The sequence below is a fragment of the Pelophylax lessonae genome (assembly GCF_965119305.1).
Source record: "Pelophylax lessonae genome assembly, chromosome: 8".
Taxonomy (NCBI): domain Eukaryota; kingdom Metazoa; phylum Chordata; class Amphibia; order Anura; family Ranidae; genus Pelophylax; species Pelophylax lessonae.
In genome coordinates, this window is record NC_138775.1 from 4,543,016 (window position 1) to 4,565,078 (window position 22,063).

The following is a 22,063-nucleotide window of genomic DNA, read 5'->3' on the forward strand; positions in this document are numbered from 1 at the left end:
ATGCTCTTTGATTTGGTCACAAAAATCAGATCAATATCCATTCCTGCCTGCATAACCCAAGTCTTTTTCTACTGCTCCTTTGCTGGCTCAGAGGTTTTCTTGCTCTCAGCTATGTCCTACGACCGCTACATTGCCATCTGCCACCCCCTACATTACAAACTAATTATGTCTTGGAGGTTCTGTGCTCGTATGGCCTCTCTGGTCTGGGTTGCAGGATGTTCTGTCTCTTTGGTATATACTTTATTTTCACTCAGGTTGTCCTTCTGCAGAAAAGCTTCCATCCACAACTTCTTTTGTGACCTTCCACACTTATATCAAATTACATGTACTGACCCCTTCATAAACATGATGGTCGTATTCCTATTAGGTGGTAGTATTTTATTGGGAGTCTTTCTTTTGACCTTTCTTCCCTATGTCTATATTTTCAGTACCATCCTTAGAATCCGTAGCAAGACTGGAAAGAGGAAAGCATTCTCCACCTGCACCTCACACCTCACCGTGGTCTTCATCTTTTATGGCTCCATAATTTTTATTTACTTTGTTCCATCCTCCAGCAATATGTTCAATTTAAACAAACTGTTTACAGTCATATCTGCCCTCATTAACCCATTGCTGAATCCTCTGATCTACAGCCTGAGGAACACAAACCTTATGGAGGCACTTATGAGGTCTTATTATTACTTAAAGTCAATCCAGGCATCATGCTGAAAATATCATTGTGATCCTTGCATTCTTTAAAAGTTGATAAATAGAGAAAAATCTGTAAAAAATGCAGTTTTTAGTTTCATTAATGAGCAACTCATAATACTTTTTCAAATATTTTCACCAAATTTTCTCCTTTTTCTCCCAAGTACAGGAACCCTGATATATGTTTTGATATATGTTAGAGCAGGGGTCTTCAAACTATGGCCCTCCAGTTGTTCAGGAACTACAATTCCCATCATGCCTAGAGTTTTACAATGCCTCATGGATTGTGTAGTTCAGCAACAGCTGGAGGGCCGTAGTTTGAGGATCCCTGTTTTAGATCTTTATGGTTGATCAGCAATATATTGTACTCAGTGGGTGGATGGGTGATTATTCCTTACAGCAGTCTATACAATAGAAAAAAAATGAAGACAAATAATTTTTACTAAATTAATAGAACTTTTTAGATGCCAAAGAAGACACTTAAAAAAGCTTTACGCAAAACTGAAGTTTTCTGAGGAGTTAATGCCAAACGCGTCAACATTTAGCTACCTTTTAATGTGTTTTTTTTATGAATAAGAATTTATTGATTATTACACATGGCATAAGTAACATAAACAACCAAACAATATTAAAGGTATGACAAAAATATACAAAAAGTATACAAAAACAGCATTTGTGATGCACCACAAATAGCAAGTAAGCAAATCTGGATGGTGCATTTCAGATAAAACAGCAGATAAGGGAGGAGGGAGGAGGGAGGGAGGAAAGTGGGACAAGAAGAAGGGGGAAGAGGAGGGGAGCACGATAGGAAGAAGGAGACAAGAGGACTCAAAATTGGCAGGAGAGCCTTGTTTAGGCACATTACTGATCTGCCCAAGACAGCCAAACCTTTTTGAATGTGATGTAACGCGTAGGGTGCAGCCGGAGGCAGACTAGGTGCTCAAGTGATGCACAAGGAAGCAAATCCAGGTACCTGTTGTGTTTTTAATTGCAATTTTACAAATGTATATAGGGTGAGTGCAATTTTAACTTAAATAATTAGGTTTACTAGAGTCTACTACACTTTGGCCTCTTTAAATCTTTCCCTAACATGGGCAACGCAAATAAAGCCACATGAACATGGAAGAGTCTTCGAGGCACCTTGCTGTGAATATTGTCTGAGCTACTGAGAATTACAACAGGAGAGTCCATAGTGGGCAGAGCATGCCCCACATATCTCAACCTGGCGGAAGATCCACTTTAGTGAGAAGTGTAAGTGGATAGTATGTATCCATGGAGACACCAGGGAGTCCATTCCAGTTCCAGTGTCCATAGTCTATGGTTGTATTTCTGTGACACAAGAGGTTAGGGTGGTGAACAGTCTGACACATAATATCATAGCGGGACAAGAATGTTCATTGTTTCTTGAACTATGGAAACAGGTACAGAATGGCCTTTCTAGAAAGTAAAGAAAATTAGAGACTCTGGGCTTTACAGGTCTCGATTTTAAAGGAGGCTGGTCCAGAATTGCCGACAACAAACCCCACTAATGTTGAGGTACATACTGGTGGTTGTGATATTGTGAAAACTAGTAATGCTGTTGATGATGCTCATGTTCCAGGTCTCAAGACCGAGTTGACCTTTGAGTGGGGGGAATCCTTTCCATTACAGGTCATGGTGGTTGATATCGAAGAAGAAATGTATCTAGTAATAGGGATGGCCTTGCAGTTCGCCCGGCGTTCAGTTCGCGGCAAACTTTGCTTGTTCGCAGTCAGCCGATTTTGCGAACACATGGCGTTGTTCGCGGTGGCCATATTAGTTTACATTGGGGAGAACTTTGACCCATGACACATATATCAGGTGGAACAGGACAGCCAATTGAGACATTTCAGCACATGGACATACCCCCTACCTTATAAATAGAACTGAGCTGGCGGCAATTTCACATTCTGCTTTTTGTCAGTGTAGGGAGAGGTTTGCTGTGTGCACCAGGGACAGATTGTCAGTGACACAAATCGCTCTGTTAAGATCCACAAAAGTCCTTTTAAGGACTGGTATTTGGTATAGGTGTACTATTCTTTGGTGTGCAGTGCACTATATAGGGGTGTAATACACTTATAATATACTTTCTAATATAGAAAGCATATTATAGTGGATTTGTATTGTGCACTGTGCAGCATTGTGACTGGTGTGGTGAGCATTTCTGCAGCAATACTACAACTACAAAGAGGAACAAAAGCACTTTTAAAAAAGTATTATAACTGGTGTGATAGACTAGTGGCCCCCCTAAACCACAGATTGAAGTGGCGTGTTATCTAACAATATACTTTTTTAACAGTGTATTTGGGTACTGCAAAAATGTTGCCTCTTTTACTGCATTAACTCTGCTACACACAGTGACAACAGTTACTTGCCAATTTTTTGTACAACTGGTGTGATAGACCAGTGGCCCCCCAATACCACAGATTGAAGTGGGGTGTTATCCGAGTATACTTTTATAAGTGTATTTGTGTCCTGCAAAAATATTGCCTCTTTTACTACGTTAACTCTGCTACACACAGTGCCAATCTTACTGGCCAATTTTTTGTACAACTGGTGTGATAGACCAGTGGACCCCCAATACCACAGATTAAAGAGCTCAGCCAGATGATTGCCAGATCATTATTCTTGATCTTTAAGGATAGTTTACAGACGGGTATGGTGCCAGCTGATTGGAAATAAGCCAACGTTGTACCAATATTTAAAAAGGGGCCGAGATATATCCCGAGTAACTATAGGCTGGTCAGCCTAACATCAGTAGTCTGCAATATTTTGGAGGGGATGTTAAGGGACCACATACAAGACTTTAGTAATGAAAACGGTATTATAAGTAGTAATCAGCATGGATTCATGAAAAATCGTTCTTGCCAAACCAATCTATTAACCTTCTATGATGAAGTGAGCTGCCACCTAGATAAAGGTAAGCCTGTGAATGTGGTGTACCTGGACTTTGCAAAGGCCTTTGACACCGTTCCCCACAAACGCTTACTGTTCAAACTAAGGGAGGTAGGTATGGACCATAAGGTGAGTACCTGGATAGAGAACTGGCTCCAGGGGAGGTTGCAAAGGGTGGTGATTAATGGGGAGTACTCAGATTGGGCAGGTGTGGAAAGCGGGGTCCCCCAGGGTTCTGTCCTGGGGCCAATCCTGTTTAATTTACTCATAAATGATCTAGAGGAGGGGATATCGAGTAAAATCTCAGTATTTGCGGATGATACTAAACTAAGCGTGCCAATATCTTCTGGGCAGGATGTGGAAACCTTACAAGCGGACCTGAACAGAATAATGGGGTGGGCAACTACATGGCAGATGAGGTTTAATGTTGAAAAATGTAAAGTAATGCACTTGGGTGCCAGAAACCAGAAAGCAAGCTACTCACTAGGGGGGGAACCTCTGGGTGAGTCTAGGATGGAAAAGGACCTGGGGGTACTGGTAGACAACAGGCTTGGCAGTGGCATGCAATGCCAAAGCCAACAGAATACCGGGATGTATAGAAAAGGGGATTCACTCCAGAAATAAAGAGATTATTCTCATAGTTACATAGTAGGTGAGGTTGAATAAAGACAATAGTCCATCCAGTTCAACCTGTGTAGGTGTGTGTGACTGTAATCATCTAACATAGCCCTCAATCTCCTGTTCCTTGAGATGTAAGTCTAAGAGTCTTTTGAAAGTCACCATACTACCCGCAGAAACCACCTCTTGTGGTAGACAATTCCACAATCTTGTAGCCCTAACAGTAAAGAACCCCCCACGTTGCCTGAGGTTAAAACGCTTCTCCTCTAATCGCATTGTATGTCCTCGAGTCCTCATGCAATTCCTTCGAATGAACAGCTTTTCTTCTAAGCTGAGATCCCCATTAAGATATTTATAAATTGCTATCATGTCCCCTCTCAGACGTCTTTTCTCCAGGGAAAATAAATCGAGCGATTGCAGCCGCTCTTCATAGGTAAGGTCCTCCAACCCCCTAATCAGTTTAGTTGCCCTTCTCTGGACTTTCTCCAGCTCCAACACATCCCTCCTGAGGACTGGCGACCAGAACTGGACAGAATACTCCAGATGCGGTCGGACCAGAGTTTTATAAAGTGGAAGGATTATAGTCTTATCTCTGGAATACATCCCTTTCTTTATGCATGCTAATATTCTGTTGGCTTTGGAAGCTGCCACTTGGCATTGCATGCTGTTGCCTAATCTATCATCAACTAAGACTCCCAGATCTTTCTCCATTTTTGATTCCCCCAAGGGTTCCCCTCCTAACGTGTATTGTGCTTTTATGTTTTTAGTCCCCAAGTGCAAAACCTTACACTTCTCCACATTAAACCTCATTTGCCATGTCGTTGCCCACTCCGTAATTTTGTCCAGGTCATTCTGTAGGATATCTGCTTCATGCTGTGCAGTTATTGCCCTGGCCAATTTTGTGTCATCTGCAAAAACTGATAACGAACTACTGATCCCTTCCTCAATGCTGTTTATGAATAAATTGAACAAGGTTGGTCCCAGGACTGAGCCCTGGGGCACCCCACTTACTACCTCAGACCAGTCTGAGTATGCGCTGTTTATTACTACCCTTTGGACACGGCCTTTTAGCCAATTCCGTATCCAAGAGCAAACCCTGCTGTCGATACCTGCAGACCTTATTTTATAAATTAAGCGCTTGTGGGGAACTGTATCAAACGCCTTAGCGAAATCCAAGTACACCACATCCACTGGTCTCCCCCTATCTAGCTCACAGCTCACTTCCTCGTAGAATGCTAAGAGATTGGTTTGACAAGATCGCCCATTTGTAAACCCGTGCTGATTACTATTGATGATGTTGTTGTCTTTAGCATACTCTACGATATAGTCCCTTATCATCCCCTCCAAAAGTTTACATATTATTGATGTCAGACTGACAGGCCTATAATTTCCCGGGATATGTCTCTGGCCCTTTTTGAATATCGGAATCACGTTAGCCTTCCTCCAATCCCCTGGTACATCTCCTGTCCTAATACTGTCAGCAAAGATCAGGAACAGTGGTCTAGATATAACCATACTGAGTTCCTTGAGCACTCTCGGATGTACGCCATCCGGGCCTGGTGATTTGTTTGTGTTAAGTTTATCCAGTCTTTCCCTGATTTCCCCCTCTGTTAGCCATAGTGTCAAGTCCTGTGTATTACTACTAACCATACAGTCATGGTCAGTGTACCCTTCCTTTTCCTGCGTAAAGACTGACGAGAAAAAAGAATTCAGCACGGTTGCTTTTTCAGTGTCCTCTGTAACCATCCTCCCATCATCGCTAATTATGTGTGCAATATGCTCTGCCCTAGTTTTTTTGCTGTTGATATATTTAAAGAATTTCTTTGGTTTTTTTTTACTATCCTCCGCTATTTGTCTCTCAAAGTTGATTTTAGCCATCTTGATTTCGTGTTTACACTTCTTATTTTCCTCCTTGTATTGCTGGAAGGCCGATACGGTGCCCTCTGATTTATATTTCTTGAAGGCCAATTCTTTTCCCCTAATAAGTTTTTTAACGCTACGGTTTAGCCAGCCAGGTTTGGCTTTGTCTCTTCTAAATTTATTCCCCATAGGAATGCACTGCAAGATGCCTTTGCTTAATATTGTTCTAAAGCATTCCCATTTTTCCTCTGTGGTCAGTGATCCCAGGGTTTGGTCCCAGTTTACCCTTTCCATCAATGAGTACAATTTTGGAAAGTCTGCCCTTCTGAAGTTTAGGGTTCTTATGTTCCCCACTTGCCTTTTTATATTGTTATTTATACTAAATGTGATCATCCTGTGATCGCTAGAGCCCAGGTTGTCCTGGACTCCTACCTCCGAGATTATGTCTGGGTCATTAGTGATCAATAGATCCAGGATAGCATTCTCTCTAGTAGGGGAATCCACCAACTGCGACATGTAGTTATCCTGTAAGGTTTCCGTGAATAGCCGGGCCTTATGCGAGTGTGCAGTCCCCTCTTCCCAGTCAATGTCGGGATAATTGAAGTCCCCCAATATGATGACTGATCCTAGTTTTGCCGCTTTACCTATTAGTGCTAAAAATTCCAGCTCTACCTCCTCCCCTTGGTTAGGTGGCCTATAGCAAACCCCCACAACTACTTTTCCCTTATCTTCTTCCCTATCGAGTTCAACCCACACAGATTCTAAATCCATGCTCATCCCATCCGTAATGTCACTCCTTTCTAGCACCTTTATATTGTTCTTGACATAGAGACATACCCCTCCCCCTCTTTTACCAACCCTGTCCTTCCGGTACACCGAATACCCTTGGATATTGGCCAGCCAGTCATGTGAGGGGTCGAACCAAGTCTCCGTTATTCCCACAAGGTCTATGTCCTCCTCATGTACTAACATTTCCAACTCATCCATTTTATTAGCTAGGCTCCTGGCATTAGCATATACCCCTCTTAGTTTTACAGAAGTTAAACGTGATTGGTGGTTTTGTTTATTTCTGTTTGGTCTGCTGTTCTCCCGCACAGACCCGCCAATTGATGTTGTTGACCTACTGTCGCTATTGACCCTACAACTGCCTTCAGTCCTCTGCTCCCTCCTGACTGATTCTATTTCTGAGCCCTCCCCCCCGTCTCCTAGTTTAAAAGCACCCTCTTCTCCCTCTCTACAAGACTCTGGTCCGGCCACATCTGGAGTATGCTGTCCAGTTCTGGGCACCGGTCCTCAGGAAGGATGTGCTGGAACTGGAGAAAGTCCAGAGAAGGGCAACAAAAATAATTAGGGGAATGGAGGACATCAGCTATGAGGAAAGACTACAAGCACTGAACTTATTCTCTCTGGAGAAGAGACGGTTGAGGGGGGATATGATATCAATGTACAAATACTGTACTGGCAACCCTAGCATATGGAAAAACCTATTCAGAGAAAGGAAATGCAATAAGACACGTGGCCACTCACTAAAACTAGAGGAAAGGCGGTTTAACCATAAAATACGCAGGGGGTTCTTCACTGTGAGAGCAGTAAGGATGTGGAATTCCGCAAACCGTCATATCAGCAAGGAGCATAGATAGTTTAAAAAAACTATTAGATGGGCACCTTAAAGACCACAACATACAGGGGTATACAATGTACGGTTAACAGCAAACACACACACACATCATAGGTTGAACTGGATGGACTGATGTCTTTTTTTCAACTAACTCAAGCAGGGTGATTGAAGCAGGGTGTTATATACCTTGTTCTACATATACTGCACTTCTCTAGAGACTTTTGTCACAGGGTAACTAAAAAAATGACAGGCAGAGGAAGAGGCAGGCCCTTACACAGGGGTGGTAGGGGTAGGGCAGGAGCAGTAGGCCGGAGCCAAAGTTTGAAGTTTCAGAAGGTGCGTTCGAATACGTCAAAGGACGCACCAGACTTGGTTGAGTGGCTTACTCAGCCTTCCTCTTCTGCACCCTCCTCATCCTCTCTATCTGCACCCTCTTCACTCTCTGCTGTGTGCACCCCCAAAGACACCACCACCAACACCACCACCACCATATACCCTCCGCTTGAATCACTGGAATTATTTTCCGATCCATCACAAGACATTTGCGAAGCACAGCCATTCCTGGCATCGGATCAGGAAGAGGAGGTATCAACAGCCGCCACTCAGCAGTCTGACGACAGTACCCAGATCACCCCAAGGAGGTTGGTCCCCGCTGTTGCTGCCTACTCCGAGATCTCTAATGTTAGTGGTGGGGAAGGTGACGTCAATGATGACGTGTCTATGGACGTCACGTGGGTGCCCACAAGAGAGGAAGAGGAAGGGAGTTCAGAGGGAGAGACGGACCGGCAGATAGGGAGGAGAAGCAGGCGGAACAAAGGAGGGACAAAGCAGACTGCACAGGAGGGACAAAGAAGACTGCTTATGTATCAGAAGCGAGCCATCAACTATGTACAGTCACATCTGGTGCTCCCAGGACGCTTTTTAATGTGTCCGCTGCTGACAATAGTGTTGCCATCTGCAGCCTTTTCAGTCAACGCATAAGTCGCGGTAAGCCCAACACTCACCTAGGGATGACCGCCTTAAGAAGGCACCTGGACTCCCATCACCGAGCCCAGTGGGAGCAACGCCGTCAGAACCCACAAAGCCACACTCCAGGCTCTCACCATCCAGCCTCTTCTCCTTCTCCTCTCTCCTCACAATTGTCCTCCACTCTACCTTCCATCATGCCGTCCTCACGTTGTTCTAGAAAAAGGCAGGCTTCCGTGGCCCAAATGTTGGAGTGTAAAAAAATGATGACACCGGATAACCCTCTTGCCCAACGGTTGACTGCTAGCTTGTCGGAACTGATAGCCCGCCAACTACTGCCATCGGAAATTCGTGGCCATTGGAACACCACAATGGAAGGTCCCAGGCAGGAAATATTTCTCGCAGAAGGGCATTCCAGAGCTGCATGGCTATGTTCAGCGGCAAGTGAATGTATCTCTGGCACACAGTGTCGGTGCCAAGATACATCTGACTACAGACACATGGTCTAGCAAACACGGGCAGGGAAGGTATATAACTTTTACTGCCCACTGAGTGAACCTTCTGACAGCCATCAAGCATGTAACCCGTGTCACCGTGTAGATTTGTTTTTTACCGCCACGGATTGCATGCAGGCCTGCCTCTTTTTCTCCTCCTTCTACTCCATCCTCCCTCTCCTCCTCGGCTGACTACTCCTTTTCCGCTGCTACCTTCTCTTCCGCTGTGCCGCCCAAGATCCCCAGAACCTATTCCACATGCCAGGTAAGACGTTGCCATGCTGTGCTGCGTCTGTTGTGCCCGGAAGCCAAGAGCCACACTGGTCCTGCACTCCTTTCAGCTTTGCGTTCACAGGCAGATCAGTGGCTGACCCCACTCAATTTGACAGTTGGTAAAGTGGTGTGCGACAATGGTGCCAATCTGCTGAGCACGCTGAAACAGGGCAAAAAAACACACATGCCATGCATGGCACACGTCCTGAACTTGGTGGTGCAGCGATTCGTTGCCAAATACCCTGGGGTCCAGGACGCCTTGCGGCATGCCAGGAAAATCTCGGACCATTTCAGAAGATCTTACACAGCCATGGCTTGCCTTGCTGACATTCAGCGTCGACACACCCTACCCGTCAGGCATCTAATTTGTGACTGCCCGACGCAATGGAACTCAACCTTGTATATGCTTGATAGGCTTCTCCAGCAGAAACGTGCAGTTAACGACTACCTGTAGGAACTCTGCGGCAGGACAGGTTCTGGGGAGCTTGAGTTTTTTCACCTCGCCAGTGGCTGCTCATGCGCGACACATGCAAACTTCTGCGGCCATTTCATGAGATGAGATCACCAAACTGGTCAGTCACCGCCAGGGTGCCATCAGTGACATCGTACCTTATGCCTGCTTTCTGGAGCGTGCATCGCGTTGTGTCATTGATCAAGTCGTCGAGGAGCAGGAGCAGGAAGATGAGGAAGTCGCAATGTTGGATGATTTCCCAGAGGGTGCTGCTCAATCTGAGACAAGTCAACAACAGGAGTCTGAAGAGGAGTCAGAGGAGGATGGTGCCGGGGTGGATGAGGAGGAGCAAGAAGAGCATGCTTTAAGACTTTCTGGTATCCCCGGTGTTGTCCTTGGATGGGGAGAGGAGAACGAGGATGACATTATCCTGGATGATGAGCTGGAGCCAAACCACTACACCGCTTCCAGTTTAGTGCGAATGGGGGCCTTCATGCTCCAGTGTTTTAAGGGGGACCCCCATATAAAAAGCATAAAGGGCAAGGACAAGTACTGGGTGGCAACATACTTAGACCCCCGGTACAAAAAAAAAATGGCGGAAATGTTACCAGCATCACAGAGGGCGGTCAGAATGCAGCACTTCCAGCCCTTGCTTCGAGAAATGCTGCATTCTGCTTTTGCGTGCCCTGGCAGAGGAATTTCCAGTCACAGAGAGACATTTGCGGGTAGCAATCCAACAGCGCCTGCAAGAAGAGGGCGGTTTGAAGATGTGTTGGTCACTTCAGATATGAAATCATTCTTCCAGCCAACCCATCGACAGCTGTACTCCGGATCCAGCATCATTGAACGCCTAGAACGACAGGTGTCCGACTACATTGGGTTAACGGCCGATGTGGACGCTTTGATTAACCCCTGGACTACTGGGTGGGCAGTCTTGACCTCTGGCCAAAGCTTGCACAATTTGCAATGGAACTCTTGGCTTGCCCCCGTCTTGTGTCCTGTCCGAAAGGAGCAGGGGGGATCGTGACCGATAAGCGCACTCGCCTAGCTCATGACAGTGTTGACTTCCTCACATTTATAAACAATAATGAGGCATGGATCTCAGAGGAATTCAACACATGTGACCAGTAGACCAGGTTTGATTGCAATTCCTCATGACAGGCCAAAAATATCCGCCAGACCGCCATCCACCCACAACAATTCATGGTCCTTGTCTTCGGTAAATACAGCGGCATAAAAGCCATTTCATGTCCATTGAATGGCTAATTTTTGGGGCCTTTCATGGCCGACAATTATTTTTTCTGTTAATGCCTAATGTACCTCCAGCCACAGAATACAACGTTCTTAGCTGTCAGGTAAATGCATGTGGGCTAATTTTTGGGGCCTGTACTGGCCGACACTTACTTCTGTATCCTGTGAATGCCTAATGTACCTTCAGCCACAGAATACAACATTCTTAGCTGTCAGGTAAACCCATGTTGGCTAATTTTTGGGGTAATATTTCTGATGCTGTTACAATGTAAGTGCGGGAAACAAAAATGTTATAATATTCAAATGTGCAATCTATTGAAAACAATATATGGAGGTGTATAATCCAGTTGTCAGGTCACCTGTGGCCAGGTGACAACTGCACCCTGTTGGAGGCAGGGGTGCGCCGCAAGGTAGTGAACCCAATAGCAGACTGCTGTGGATGGACAGAAACATTAGCCCAAGATTCCCCAGGGCGTGGAGTCTAAGACCCAGCAGGTGTTCACCAGAGCCTCTAGTGGTGAGGATGGACTTCGCTGCAGCTGGGCCCAGGTTGCGGCCCCTGGGGTCCCCCGGGTCACGCTCCGTAGGGAGAGAGGGGAAGCAGCCACTTAGGATGCATGGGATGAAGATGAGGTAAGCCAAGGTCGGGTAACAGGCAGACGGGGGTAACCAAGCGACAGACCAAAGATCAGGGTCACAGGCAAACAAGAGAAGTAAGAGACAAGCCAAAGTCGGTACACAGAAAGGTAGATCAAGCACACGGCAGACAGGAACACAACTAACAAACACTGTTGTACAGCAAAGCAGACCTGCAATGGGCTGGTTAATTTAGACTACTTGGAATGGCCTGGGGTGGAGCCAAACAGGGAAGAGAGATGACAAAAGCAGCCAGAAGGAAGAGTCTGGCCTCTAATGCAGACATGAGGAAAAGGTAAGCTGCCAGACACTATTGCATGCCCATGACACCAGTGTTGCCAACCTACCAGATTGAACTTTACCGACACGACACCCAAAAATTACTGGCAAAGCCATGTTTTTTACTGGCATTTCCAAAAGTTACAAAATTACAGTTTTAGGAAGTAAGTAGCTTAGGGACAGGACAGGAAGGAAATAAATTATAATGGGAAGGTGCACAAACACATGAAATTGACTACAGCACTGTGCAGCAGCAGCACAGATGATGATGACATGTCTCTTCCTGAGTCCCAGTGAAAGTCTCTCTACACACCAGGTGATCCCTTCAGTCCACTCCAGTCCAAACAGCTCCCGGCTTGCCTTGGTCCCATCCCGCAGATCCGGCCACTCAGTTTGGCCCCTTTACACCATGACATCACAAGACAAGCTCAGGCACCGCCTCTGCCAGATCTTCCCCCATGCTGGCGCTGCCTGAAAACACTGTAGCAGGCACTTGGATGGTCTCGGCCAGCTCCAGACCGGAACATCACATGCGTAGTTCCAACCCGAGAGTCACAGCCATATTTTTTCTGGTGGACTTTTCCTTTCACTGGCATTTACTGGCAGGAGAAAAGTGCCCATTTTTTACTGGCTGGCAGTAAAAATACTGACGGTTGGCAACACTGTTATAATCCCAAAACAGGGTAAAATGGAGAAAAAATTCCCATAGGCAGTGATGAAAAGACAGAAAGGACTTCCCAAGCCCTCACCATCAAATGCTTAAAGGTTACTACTAGTGATGGGCTTTGAGTTCAAGTTCACGTACGTTCGACTCGAACATCGGGTGTTCCTGTGCCTAAGGATATCACAGAACACACAAACATATGGGGCGCTTCGCGGGAAATTCGCCTGCTGATGAGTGCCCTGTAATGCACTGCGCAATTGCAGTGCATTAAGTGCTTGTGATTGGCCAAAGCATGCACCTTGACCTGTATGCTTTGGGCAATCACAGCACAATGTCCTGTCATTGCCATGATTGGTCTAATTCTTATTAAGAGAATTCATTACTCTATCCATGACATCATGCATTACTATATGCCCCTGGTGTATCTTTAATCGTTTCCATACCCGGCAAATTTTGGCATTCCTCTACTACATGTAAAAATCTTCATTTTTTTTTGTTAGAAAATTACTCAGAACCCCCCAAACATGATATATATTTTTAGCAGAAACCCTAGGGAATAAAATGGCGGTCATTGCAATTTTCTAGGTCACACAGTTTTCGCGCAACAATTTTTCAAAAGCAATTTTTTGGGGAAAAAACACTTTCATGAATTAACAAAATAAAATAAAACAGTAAAGTTAGCCCAATTTTTCCTATAATATGAAAGATGATGTTACGCCCAGTAAATAGATACCTAACATGTCAAGCTTTAAAATGGTGCAGACTCGTGGAATGGCGCCAAACTTCAGTACTTAAAGCCGAGTTCCGGCCAAGAAAATGTTTTTTCAAAAAAAATGCCCCCCGGGACAGTCAGGGTTAGTACATTTCACAATGGATAGCCTCTGATCTGTCCCAGGTCGCACTTACCTTTTAGAAGAAATACTTACCTTGAAAATGTCTTGTCCAGCGCTGCCATCTCAGGAAGCCAGCGCGTCCTCTTCGGCGTCCTCTTCCGTGTCCTCTTCATCCCAGAATGCCCTGCACTGGCCCGCTCGTCATGTCCGGTGTAGGCACGTCATTCCTGCACAGCTTCCAGGCATGCCCAGAAGCTTTTTAGCAGGGAATGACGCGCCTGCACCGGAACTGACGAGCGGAGCTGGGGCAGGCGTATTGACTCCTGGGTAAGTAAATTAAAAAAAAAATTATCCATTTCTTTTTTAGGTCATTTTCAGCAAGCGGATGGCCCAAAGTGCATTTTGTGGCCGGAACTCCACTTTAAAAATCTTCATAGGCGATGGTTTAAATTTGTTCACAGGTTACCTGATTAGAGTTACAGAGGAGTTCTTGAATTATTACTCTCGCTCTAACGTTCACGGCGATATGTCACATGTGTGGTTTAAACGTCGTTTACATATACGGACGCGACCTACATAGTTGGTCAGGTTGAAAAAAGACTCAAGTCCATCTGGCTAAGCCAATAAAAAAACAAAAAACAGTAAAGAAAACCCAACCATACAATCCAATATACACAATCCTATACCCGCCCCAACCATACAATCCCATATACACAATCCTATACCAGCAGTTGATCCAGAGGAAGGCGAAAAACCCCAGCAAAGCATGATCCAATTTGCTACAGCAGGGGAAAAATTCCTTCCTGATCCCCCGAGAGGCAATCATATATTCCCTGGATCAACTTTACCTATAAATATTATTACCCAGTTATATTATGTACACCCAGGAAAGAATCCAGGACTTTTTTTAAAGCAATCTAGTGAGCTGGCAAGAACCACCTCTGGAGGGAGTCTATTCCACATTTTCACAGCTCTTACTGTGAAGAAACCTTTCCGTATTCGGAGACTACATTTATTTTCCTCTAGATGTAAAGAGCGCCCCCTTGTCCTCTGTGATGACCTTAAAGTGAACAACTCAACACCAACTTCTCTATATGGACCCCTTATGTATTTATACATGGAGATCATATCCCCCCTTATGTATTTATACATGGAGATCATATCCCCCCTTATGTATTTATACATGGAGATCATATCCCCCCTTATGTATTTATACATGGAGATCATATCCCCCCCTTATGTATTTATACATGGTGATCATATCCCCCCCTTATGTATTTATACAAGGAGATCATATCCCCCCTTATGTATTTATACATGGAGATCATATCCCCCCCTTATGTATTTATACATGGTGATCATATCCCCCCTTATGTATTTATACATGGTGATCATATCCCCCCTTATGTATTTATACAAGGAGATCATATCCCCCCTTATGTATTTATACATGGAGATCATATCCCCCCTTATGTATTTACACATGGAGATCATATCCCCCCTTATGTATTTATACATGGAGATCATATCCCCCCCTTATGTATTTATACATGGTGATCATATCCCCCCTTATGTATTTATACATGGTGATCATATCCCCCCTTATGTATTTATACAAGGAGATCATATCCCCCTTATGTATTTATACATGGTGATCATATCCCCCCTTATGTATTTATACATGTTGATCATATCTCCCCTTAATCTCCTCTTCTCAAGAGAGAATACATTCAGTTCCTCTAATCTCTCCTCATAGCTGAGCTCCTCCATGCCTCTTATCAGTTTGGTTGCCCTTCTCTGCACTTTCTCCAGTTCTCCTACGTATGTGTTCGCTTCTGCATGCGAACACGAGTAGACAGGGCATTTTTTTTTTATTGTTTATTTTATTTTCACACTTTCCCCTTATTTTGTTTAATTTTTTTATCACTTTTATTTCTATTACAAGGAATGTAAACATCCCTTGTAATAGGAATAGGAATGACAGGTCCTCTTTATGGAGAGATATGGGGTCTATAAGACCTCAGCTCTCTCCTCTAGGCTGGAAAGCCTGAGACAAAAAAAAAAAAACCCAGGCTTTCCAGCCGAACACTGGCAGGGCTGGACTTGACCTCATAACGCTGTGCCCGGCCTCTGAGAGTCATAGAGCTGACCGGGGACCATTTGGTCTTTAGTCAGCTCTATGGTAAGCTTCTGGCACCGACAGATTCCTTCTCCGGTTTGCCGATCGTATGAGCGAGCCTGTAGAAGCACCGGAGGGTGATGGGATGGGGGGGTGTCCCCTCCCACTGCCTGTAAAAATAATCAAGCGGCTGAACTGCCCCTATGATTGTTTTTACGGTGCAGGGAACCGCCGGAAGAAAAAAAATATATCTGAATGATGCCTACAGCTCCACCCACCATCCAGATATCTCCACTAAAAGCCCAGGACATCATGTGACATTCAGCAGTATGGAAGTGGTTAAGTAGGTGACTATCCAGATAAAGGTCCTCTTATCAATAAAGAATATTAATATTCTTGTATTAGATTGTATTCCATAATTTTTGTGAAACAACTGAAAATGAAAGTTGTAGATAAAATAAAAACCCATCAAGTTTAGAAAGGCTGAAGCTCTACATTCTTCACAATGGCTCCTCACTGACATCTGTCTCTGCATTGTGGCCCGTTGTGCTGCCATCTAACTGTAATGCTGTGCTGATTATTTTCCCACCCAAACCTAAGGGCTGCAGCACAAAGGTTGTTTTAACCACTTAAGCCCCGGAGGATTTGGCTGCTGAAAGACCAGGGGGTATTTTGCAATTCGGCACTGCGTGACTTTAACGGACAATTGCGCGGTTGTGCGACGCTGAAACTAACCGAATTTGATGTCCTTTTTTTTCCACAAACAGAGCTTTCTTTTGGTGGTATTTGATCACCTGTGCGATTTTTTGATCACGCGCTATAAACAAAAAAGAGCGTCAATTTTGCAAAAATAACAATATTTTTCACATTTTTTTATATGAAATCCCCCCCCAAAAAAATGTAAAAATCAAAATTTTTTAACATTTTCGGCTAATTTGTTTTATGCTACATATGTGTGGTAAAAAAAAATCGCAAAAAAAAAAAGTTATCGCGTTTACTAACAAAGGGAAAGATTTTTGTCATTTTTGTTTTTTTTTTTTTTTTTAACGCGTAATGGCGGCGATCTGTGATTAATTTTGCGGTACTGCGACATTGGGGCGGACAGATCGGACCCTTGACTGACATTTCTGACACTTTTGGGGTTACCAGTGACATTTCTACAGTAATCAGTGCTATACATATGCACTGTTACTGTAAAATTACACTGGCAGTGAAGGGGTTAACTTTATTGGAGAGGGAGGGGCTGTGTGTGTCCCTAGGGGCGTGAATCTAACTGTGATTGGCTGTGGCTTGAGCTGTAGGAACAATGATCAACGGTCCTACATAGTAGAACCGTATGATCATTGTTTCTACACAGGGGAGAATGACAGGCGGCTTGTTTACACTAGCCGCCTGCCTTTCTCCCTCTCCCCCGACGATCGCTGAGTGACCGGCGGACATCGGGTCCGCCGGTCACATGCGTGGGGGGGTCCGTGACCGCGGGGGAGCGGGAGCACCCCGCCGGCGGCGCGCGCTCGCTCCCCGGAGCCTCACAGGCTAGTGACATACACATACGTCACTCTGCCTGTGAGGGGCTGGCCGCCGCAGTATATGTACTTGCGTCGGTCGGCAAGTGGTTAAGAAAATTTCTGGCTTCAATTTTAGGGCTGTTGGTGAGTCCTTCAAACTTTGGTACCACTGGCCCATTTCTACCACTCCATACTGAAGGGCTGCAGCTCTATTTATGTTTAGAATGACACCTCCCTGTGACTCATGTCTTTAATGTTAGGCTTGTTGGTGCTTCCGAGAGTATGTTGTAGGCACAAAGGCAAAGTCTCTCAATGGGGGACAAGTGGTAAACACAAATGCGAGTAGCTAAATAATACCAATAATAATGATAATCAGCTAGATGCACCGAAATCCAAACACTAGGGCAGGCTAATCCGGGAGCTGTAGCTGGCTCTGGAGATCAGACAAGATAAAAAGAGGAGAAGCACCACCAAGTGCAGTAGGACTGCTAAGATGTATTAGAGCCCCCCAAAGGAGGGCTACAGGATGAAAGTATAAAACAAGTTCATCATAGATGGAGGTCCGGGATGGCAGATGGTGGATGAGTCTGCATAGCTGCCAGGTAGATCCCTGTATGTGCCCCAGGGATGAGGAGGGGAAAGACAACAAGGTACCTCTGAATGTAGACTGTAGACAATTTATTAAACACAACATGTAGTGAAGCACTCACATGTTCCAAAAGTTCATGAGCATGCTCCGAAACGTGTGGCAGGACTTTGACGTCACTGGCGCATGATTGCGGTTCACTGTGCGGTCTGGCCCTGATTTTCGTTCGCAGAGGAAGCAAGATTAGAACGGACCACCGGATCTGCTGCAGGCACAAAAACTAACTGCCCAGGACGCCATAGAGGGACTAATTGCCCCATCATTTTCAGGCTCATGAACTTTTCAAACATGTGAGTGCTTCACTACCTATTGTGTTCAATAAAATGTCTACAGTCTACATTTCGAGGCGCCTTGTTGTCTTTTCTCTCATTATATATTTGGAAAAGTTGCTTCAGTCTTTTTCCCCCACCTGCCAATGGCTGCCCAGAAGACTTGTGGATGTATCTCCTTATGGTACCCCTAAATCCTACAGGACGCTGTAAGTTTCATCACAGACCTAACAACATTCAGAATTAGCACCGATCCATTTTGTATTATGAGGAGTAGGAAGCCAGCCGGTGTCTCTCGCAGCCTCAGTGGACAGCAGCATGGAGAGCAGCGTAGAAGTGGGATGAGGTTAGCAGGACCAGTATGCAATGGAATGCATTTCAGAGCACGCTCCATGCTGTATTGGAGCATGTGCACTCCATTCTCAAGCTGAGAAATGTCTATGTAAGCACAGAATTTAAAGAAGCCTGCCAGAAATCGGGGGCTGGGGCAGAATCAAGGCAGCAACTCAGCCCTGAGATATGCACAGTAAAGAGATAAAGATGTTAAAGAGCTGCGCTAAACACACATATCAGCTTTTCTCAACCTTTTCAGCACAGAGGAACCCTTGAAATAAATAATTTCTGGTCTCGGGGAACCCCCTGCTAAAAATTAAGAATCTACAACTCATGACACATTAGTGTGACAGTCAGTGGAACGAATGCTCCTTACTCTTCTCATCATTGGGAAGAATTACCCACCTTGCAGATAGCTAAAAGGAACAATGGTGTCATTGGGAACTTATCTGAGAGGCAGAAATTGTCCTTTGCTCAAGGAACCCCTAGCAACCTCAGGAGGAATCCTAGGTTCCATGGAACCCTGGTTGAGAAACCCTGACACATATAATTAGTGCAACATTCTAAAAAATATAATTTATTCAAGAAAAGAGTGCATACATTCAAATAGTAGTCCCAATATGCAATAGTCCCAAATCAGAGATAATATTCAGTCCTTGTGGGTGAAAGTAAGTGACAAAAACACCCATGAACAATAAAGTAAAAAATGAATCCTCCAGTGTAACGATATTGGATTACCATGAGTGCAACCTCCACCCAATAAATTGCACAATTACTGAACGGTAATGACCCCCTATCACAGAGGGTGAAACCCAATTGCGGCTACTACACAGCCAGGGCCTTTGATCTTGCCATCAGGATGGTTAGGCCTCTAAAACGCCTCAAGGTTCCTGTCATGGACATGCAATAGTCTCCGGGAGCTTACCTTCTCCTCCATGTCTCTATTAGAGGCCTGACTCTCTTTCTGGCTGCCTTTTATCATCTCTCCTCCCTGTATGGCTCCACCCCAGGCCATTCCAGGAAGTCTATATTAACCAGTGCACTGCAGGTCTGCTTTGCTGTTCAACTTTGTTTGTTAGCTTGTGTTCCTGTCTGCCGTGTGCTACGTCTACCTTGCTGTGTACCGATCTTGGCTCGTCTCTGACTACTCCTGTTTGCCTGTGACCCTGACCTTAGGCCTGTCTCTTGGTTACCCTCATCTGCCTGTTTGCCCCGACCTCGGCTGACCCATCACTATCCCTTGTGTCCTCAGTGGCTGCTTCCCCTCTCTTCCTACGGAGCGTGACCTAGGGGACTCCAGGGGCCGCGACCTGGGTTCAGCTGCAGCGAAGGCTATCCTCACCATTAGATGCCTTCTTTTGAACACCTGCTGGGCCTTAGACTCCGCGCCCTGGGGAATCTTGGGCTCACGTTTCCTGTCCATCCGCAGCAGTCAGCTATTGGGTTCACTACCTTGTGGTGCACCCCTGTCCCCAACAGGGTGCAGTTGTCACCTGGCCACAGGTGACCTGACAGTTCCAAATGGATAGAAAGGGAAAGGATGGATATCTAATTATCCCCCAAAGCACTGAGAGCGAGGATCCTCCCGTACATCGTGGATCTCATAGAAGTTCCCAAAAAAAGGTAATCCTCACCATAGTGTAAAACCAAACTAATTTTATATGAATAAAAGAAAATTGCACTTACATCAAATAGCGCCTGTTCTTCCGGGATTGTCTGAGCGGTGCGGTGACGTCAGGACATCGCTCCTCCCACCTTTGCTTTTATAGGGTTTTATTCCACTCTGTTCACTAACCAATAAATAAAATAGTGACAAAAAGATAAAAACTCTTTCAGTGGTTTCTAAATTCAAATTTTAAAGACTGTATTCAATTATAGAAAAGGGGCTCCCAAGGTGTTATAAATTACATCTTAGGAGACCTTTAATGAGATCTTCAGCTTTGTGTTCTTACAACACAGAAGATTATCCTGCGGGAATGCCAACATCTTATATAAGAATAAATCATTCACTGATACAAATTCCTACATGGAAAGTGTAATGAGTATGTATGCCATACGATTTTTCCTATTAATCCTTTAGATATATTATATTATTATTCTTCTATAGTGATACATTTAAACAGAGAAAAGGACGAGTAATATGAGGAATATGACAGAAATTTCCTCTTTCACTCTTGTGGGTCTATCAGACCATCCACTGACCATGAATGCACTTTTTGTGCTCTTCCTTCTGATCTATCTGATGACTCTTATCACAAACCTTCTTATTTTTTTCTTGGTCCTCACTGACTACCATCTGCACAACCCAATGTATTTTTTTCTTGCCAACTTGGCATTTCTGGACGTGTGCTATACATCAGTGACCGCACCAAGGATGCTCTTTGATTTGGTCACAAAAAGACGATTAATATCCATTCCTGCCTGTAAAGCCCAAGTCTTTTTCTACGTCTCCTTTGCTAGCTCTGAAATTTTCTTGCTCTCAGCTATGTCCTACGACCGCTACATTGCCATATGCTACCCCCTACATTACAAACTAATTATGTCTTTGAGGGTCTGTATTCAGATGGCCTCTCTGGTCTGGGCTGCAGGATATTCTGTCTCTTTGGTTCATACTTTATTTTTGCTCAGGTTGTCCTTCTGCAGATCAACTTCTATCCACAACTTCTTTTGTAACCTCCCACACTTGATTCAAATTACATGTACTGACACCTTCATAAACATGGTGGTCATATTCTTAGTAGGTGGTAGTATTTTATTTGGAGCCTTTCTTTTGACCTTTCTTCCCTATGTCTATATTTTCAGTACCATCCTTAGAATCCGTAGCAAGACTGGAAAGAGGAAAGCATTCTCCACCTGCACCTCACACCTCACCGTGGTCTCCATCTTTTATGGCTCCATAATTTTTATTTACTTGGTTCCCTCCTCCAGCAATATGTTCAGTTTAAACAAACTGTTTACAGTCATATCTGCCCTCATTAACCCATTGCTCAATCCTCTGATCTACAGCCTGAGGAACAAGGATCTTATGGAGGCACTTATGAGGTCCTATTATTACTTAAATTTAATCCAGACATCATGATGAAAATATCATTGTGAACATTGACATGTTTTGTATTTCTGTGCTATTTCTAGTTAAACATTTCAGTGTTGCCTTTTCGAAAATGTAAATGGACGAAACGCAACAAAATGTATGACCAAACACGTAGGGCGGAGTGACGTACTGACGTCACTGATTTCCACGAGTCCCTGAGACATCATGATGAAAATATAATTGTGAATGTTGACATGTTTTGTATTTCTGTGATATTTTTAGTTAAACGTTTTAGTATAGTCCTTTCGAAAATGTACACGGACGAAACACAACAAAATGTATGACGAAACACGTAGGGCGGAGCGACAAACTGACGTCACTGATTTCCACGAGTCCCTGAGACATCATGATCAAAATATCATTGTGACGTTGACACGTTTTGTATTTCTGTGATATTTTTAGTTAAACATTTTAGTATTGTCCTTTCGAAAATGTAAACGGACGAAACGCGTCAAAATGTATGACGAAACACATAGGGCGGAGCGACACACTGACGTCACTGATTCTCACGAGTCCCTGAAGGATGGGTTATTGTTTGTGATTTTAGGCGTTTT

At 44.5% G+C, this 22,063-nt stretch overlaps 1 protein-coding gene across 1 annotated transcript; it reads left to right on the forward strand.

The window, feature by feature from the left end:
* On the forward strand, positions 1 to 21,497 carry LOC309561882 (olfactory receptor 2A12-like; the record flags this gene model as incomplete). Its single annotated transcript, XM_082265945.1, has 2 exons — positions 1 to 231; positions 21,024 to 21,497. The coding sequence occupies 2 exons, from the start codon at positions 1 to 3 to the stop codon at positions 21,495 to 21,497; spliced, it is 705 nt and encodes a 234-aa protein (XP_082122071.1).
* Between the last annotated feature and the right edge of the window lie 566 nt (positions 21,498 to 22,063).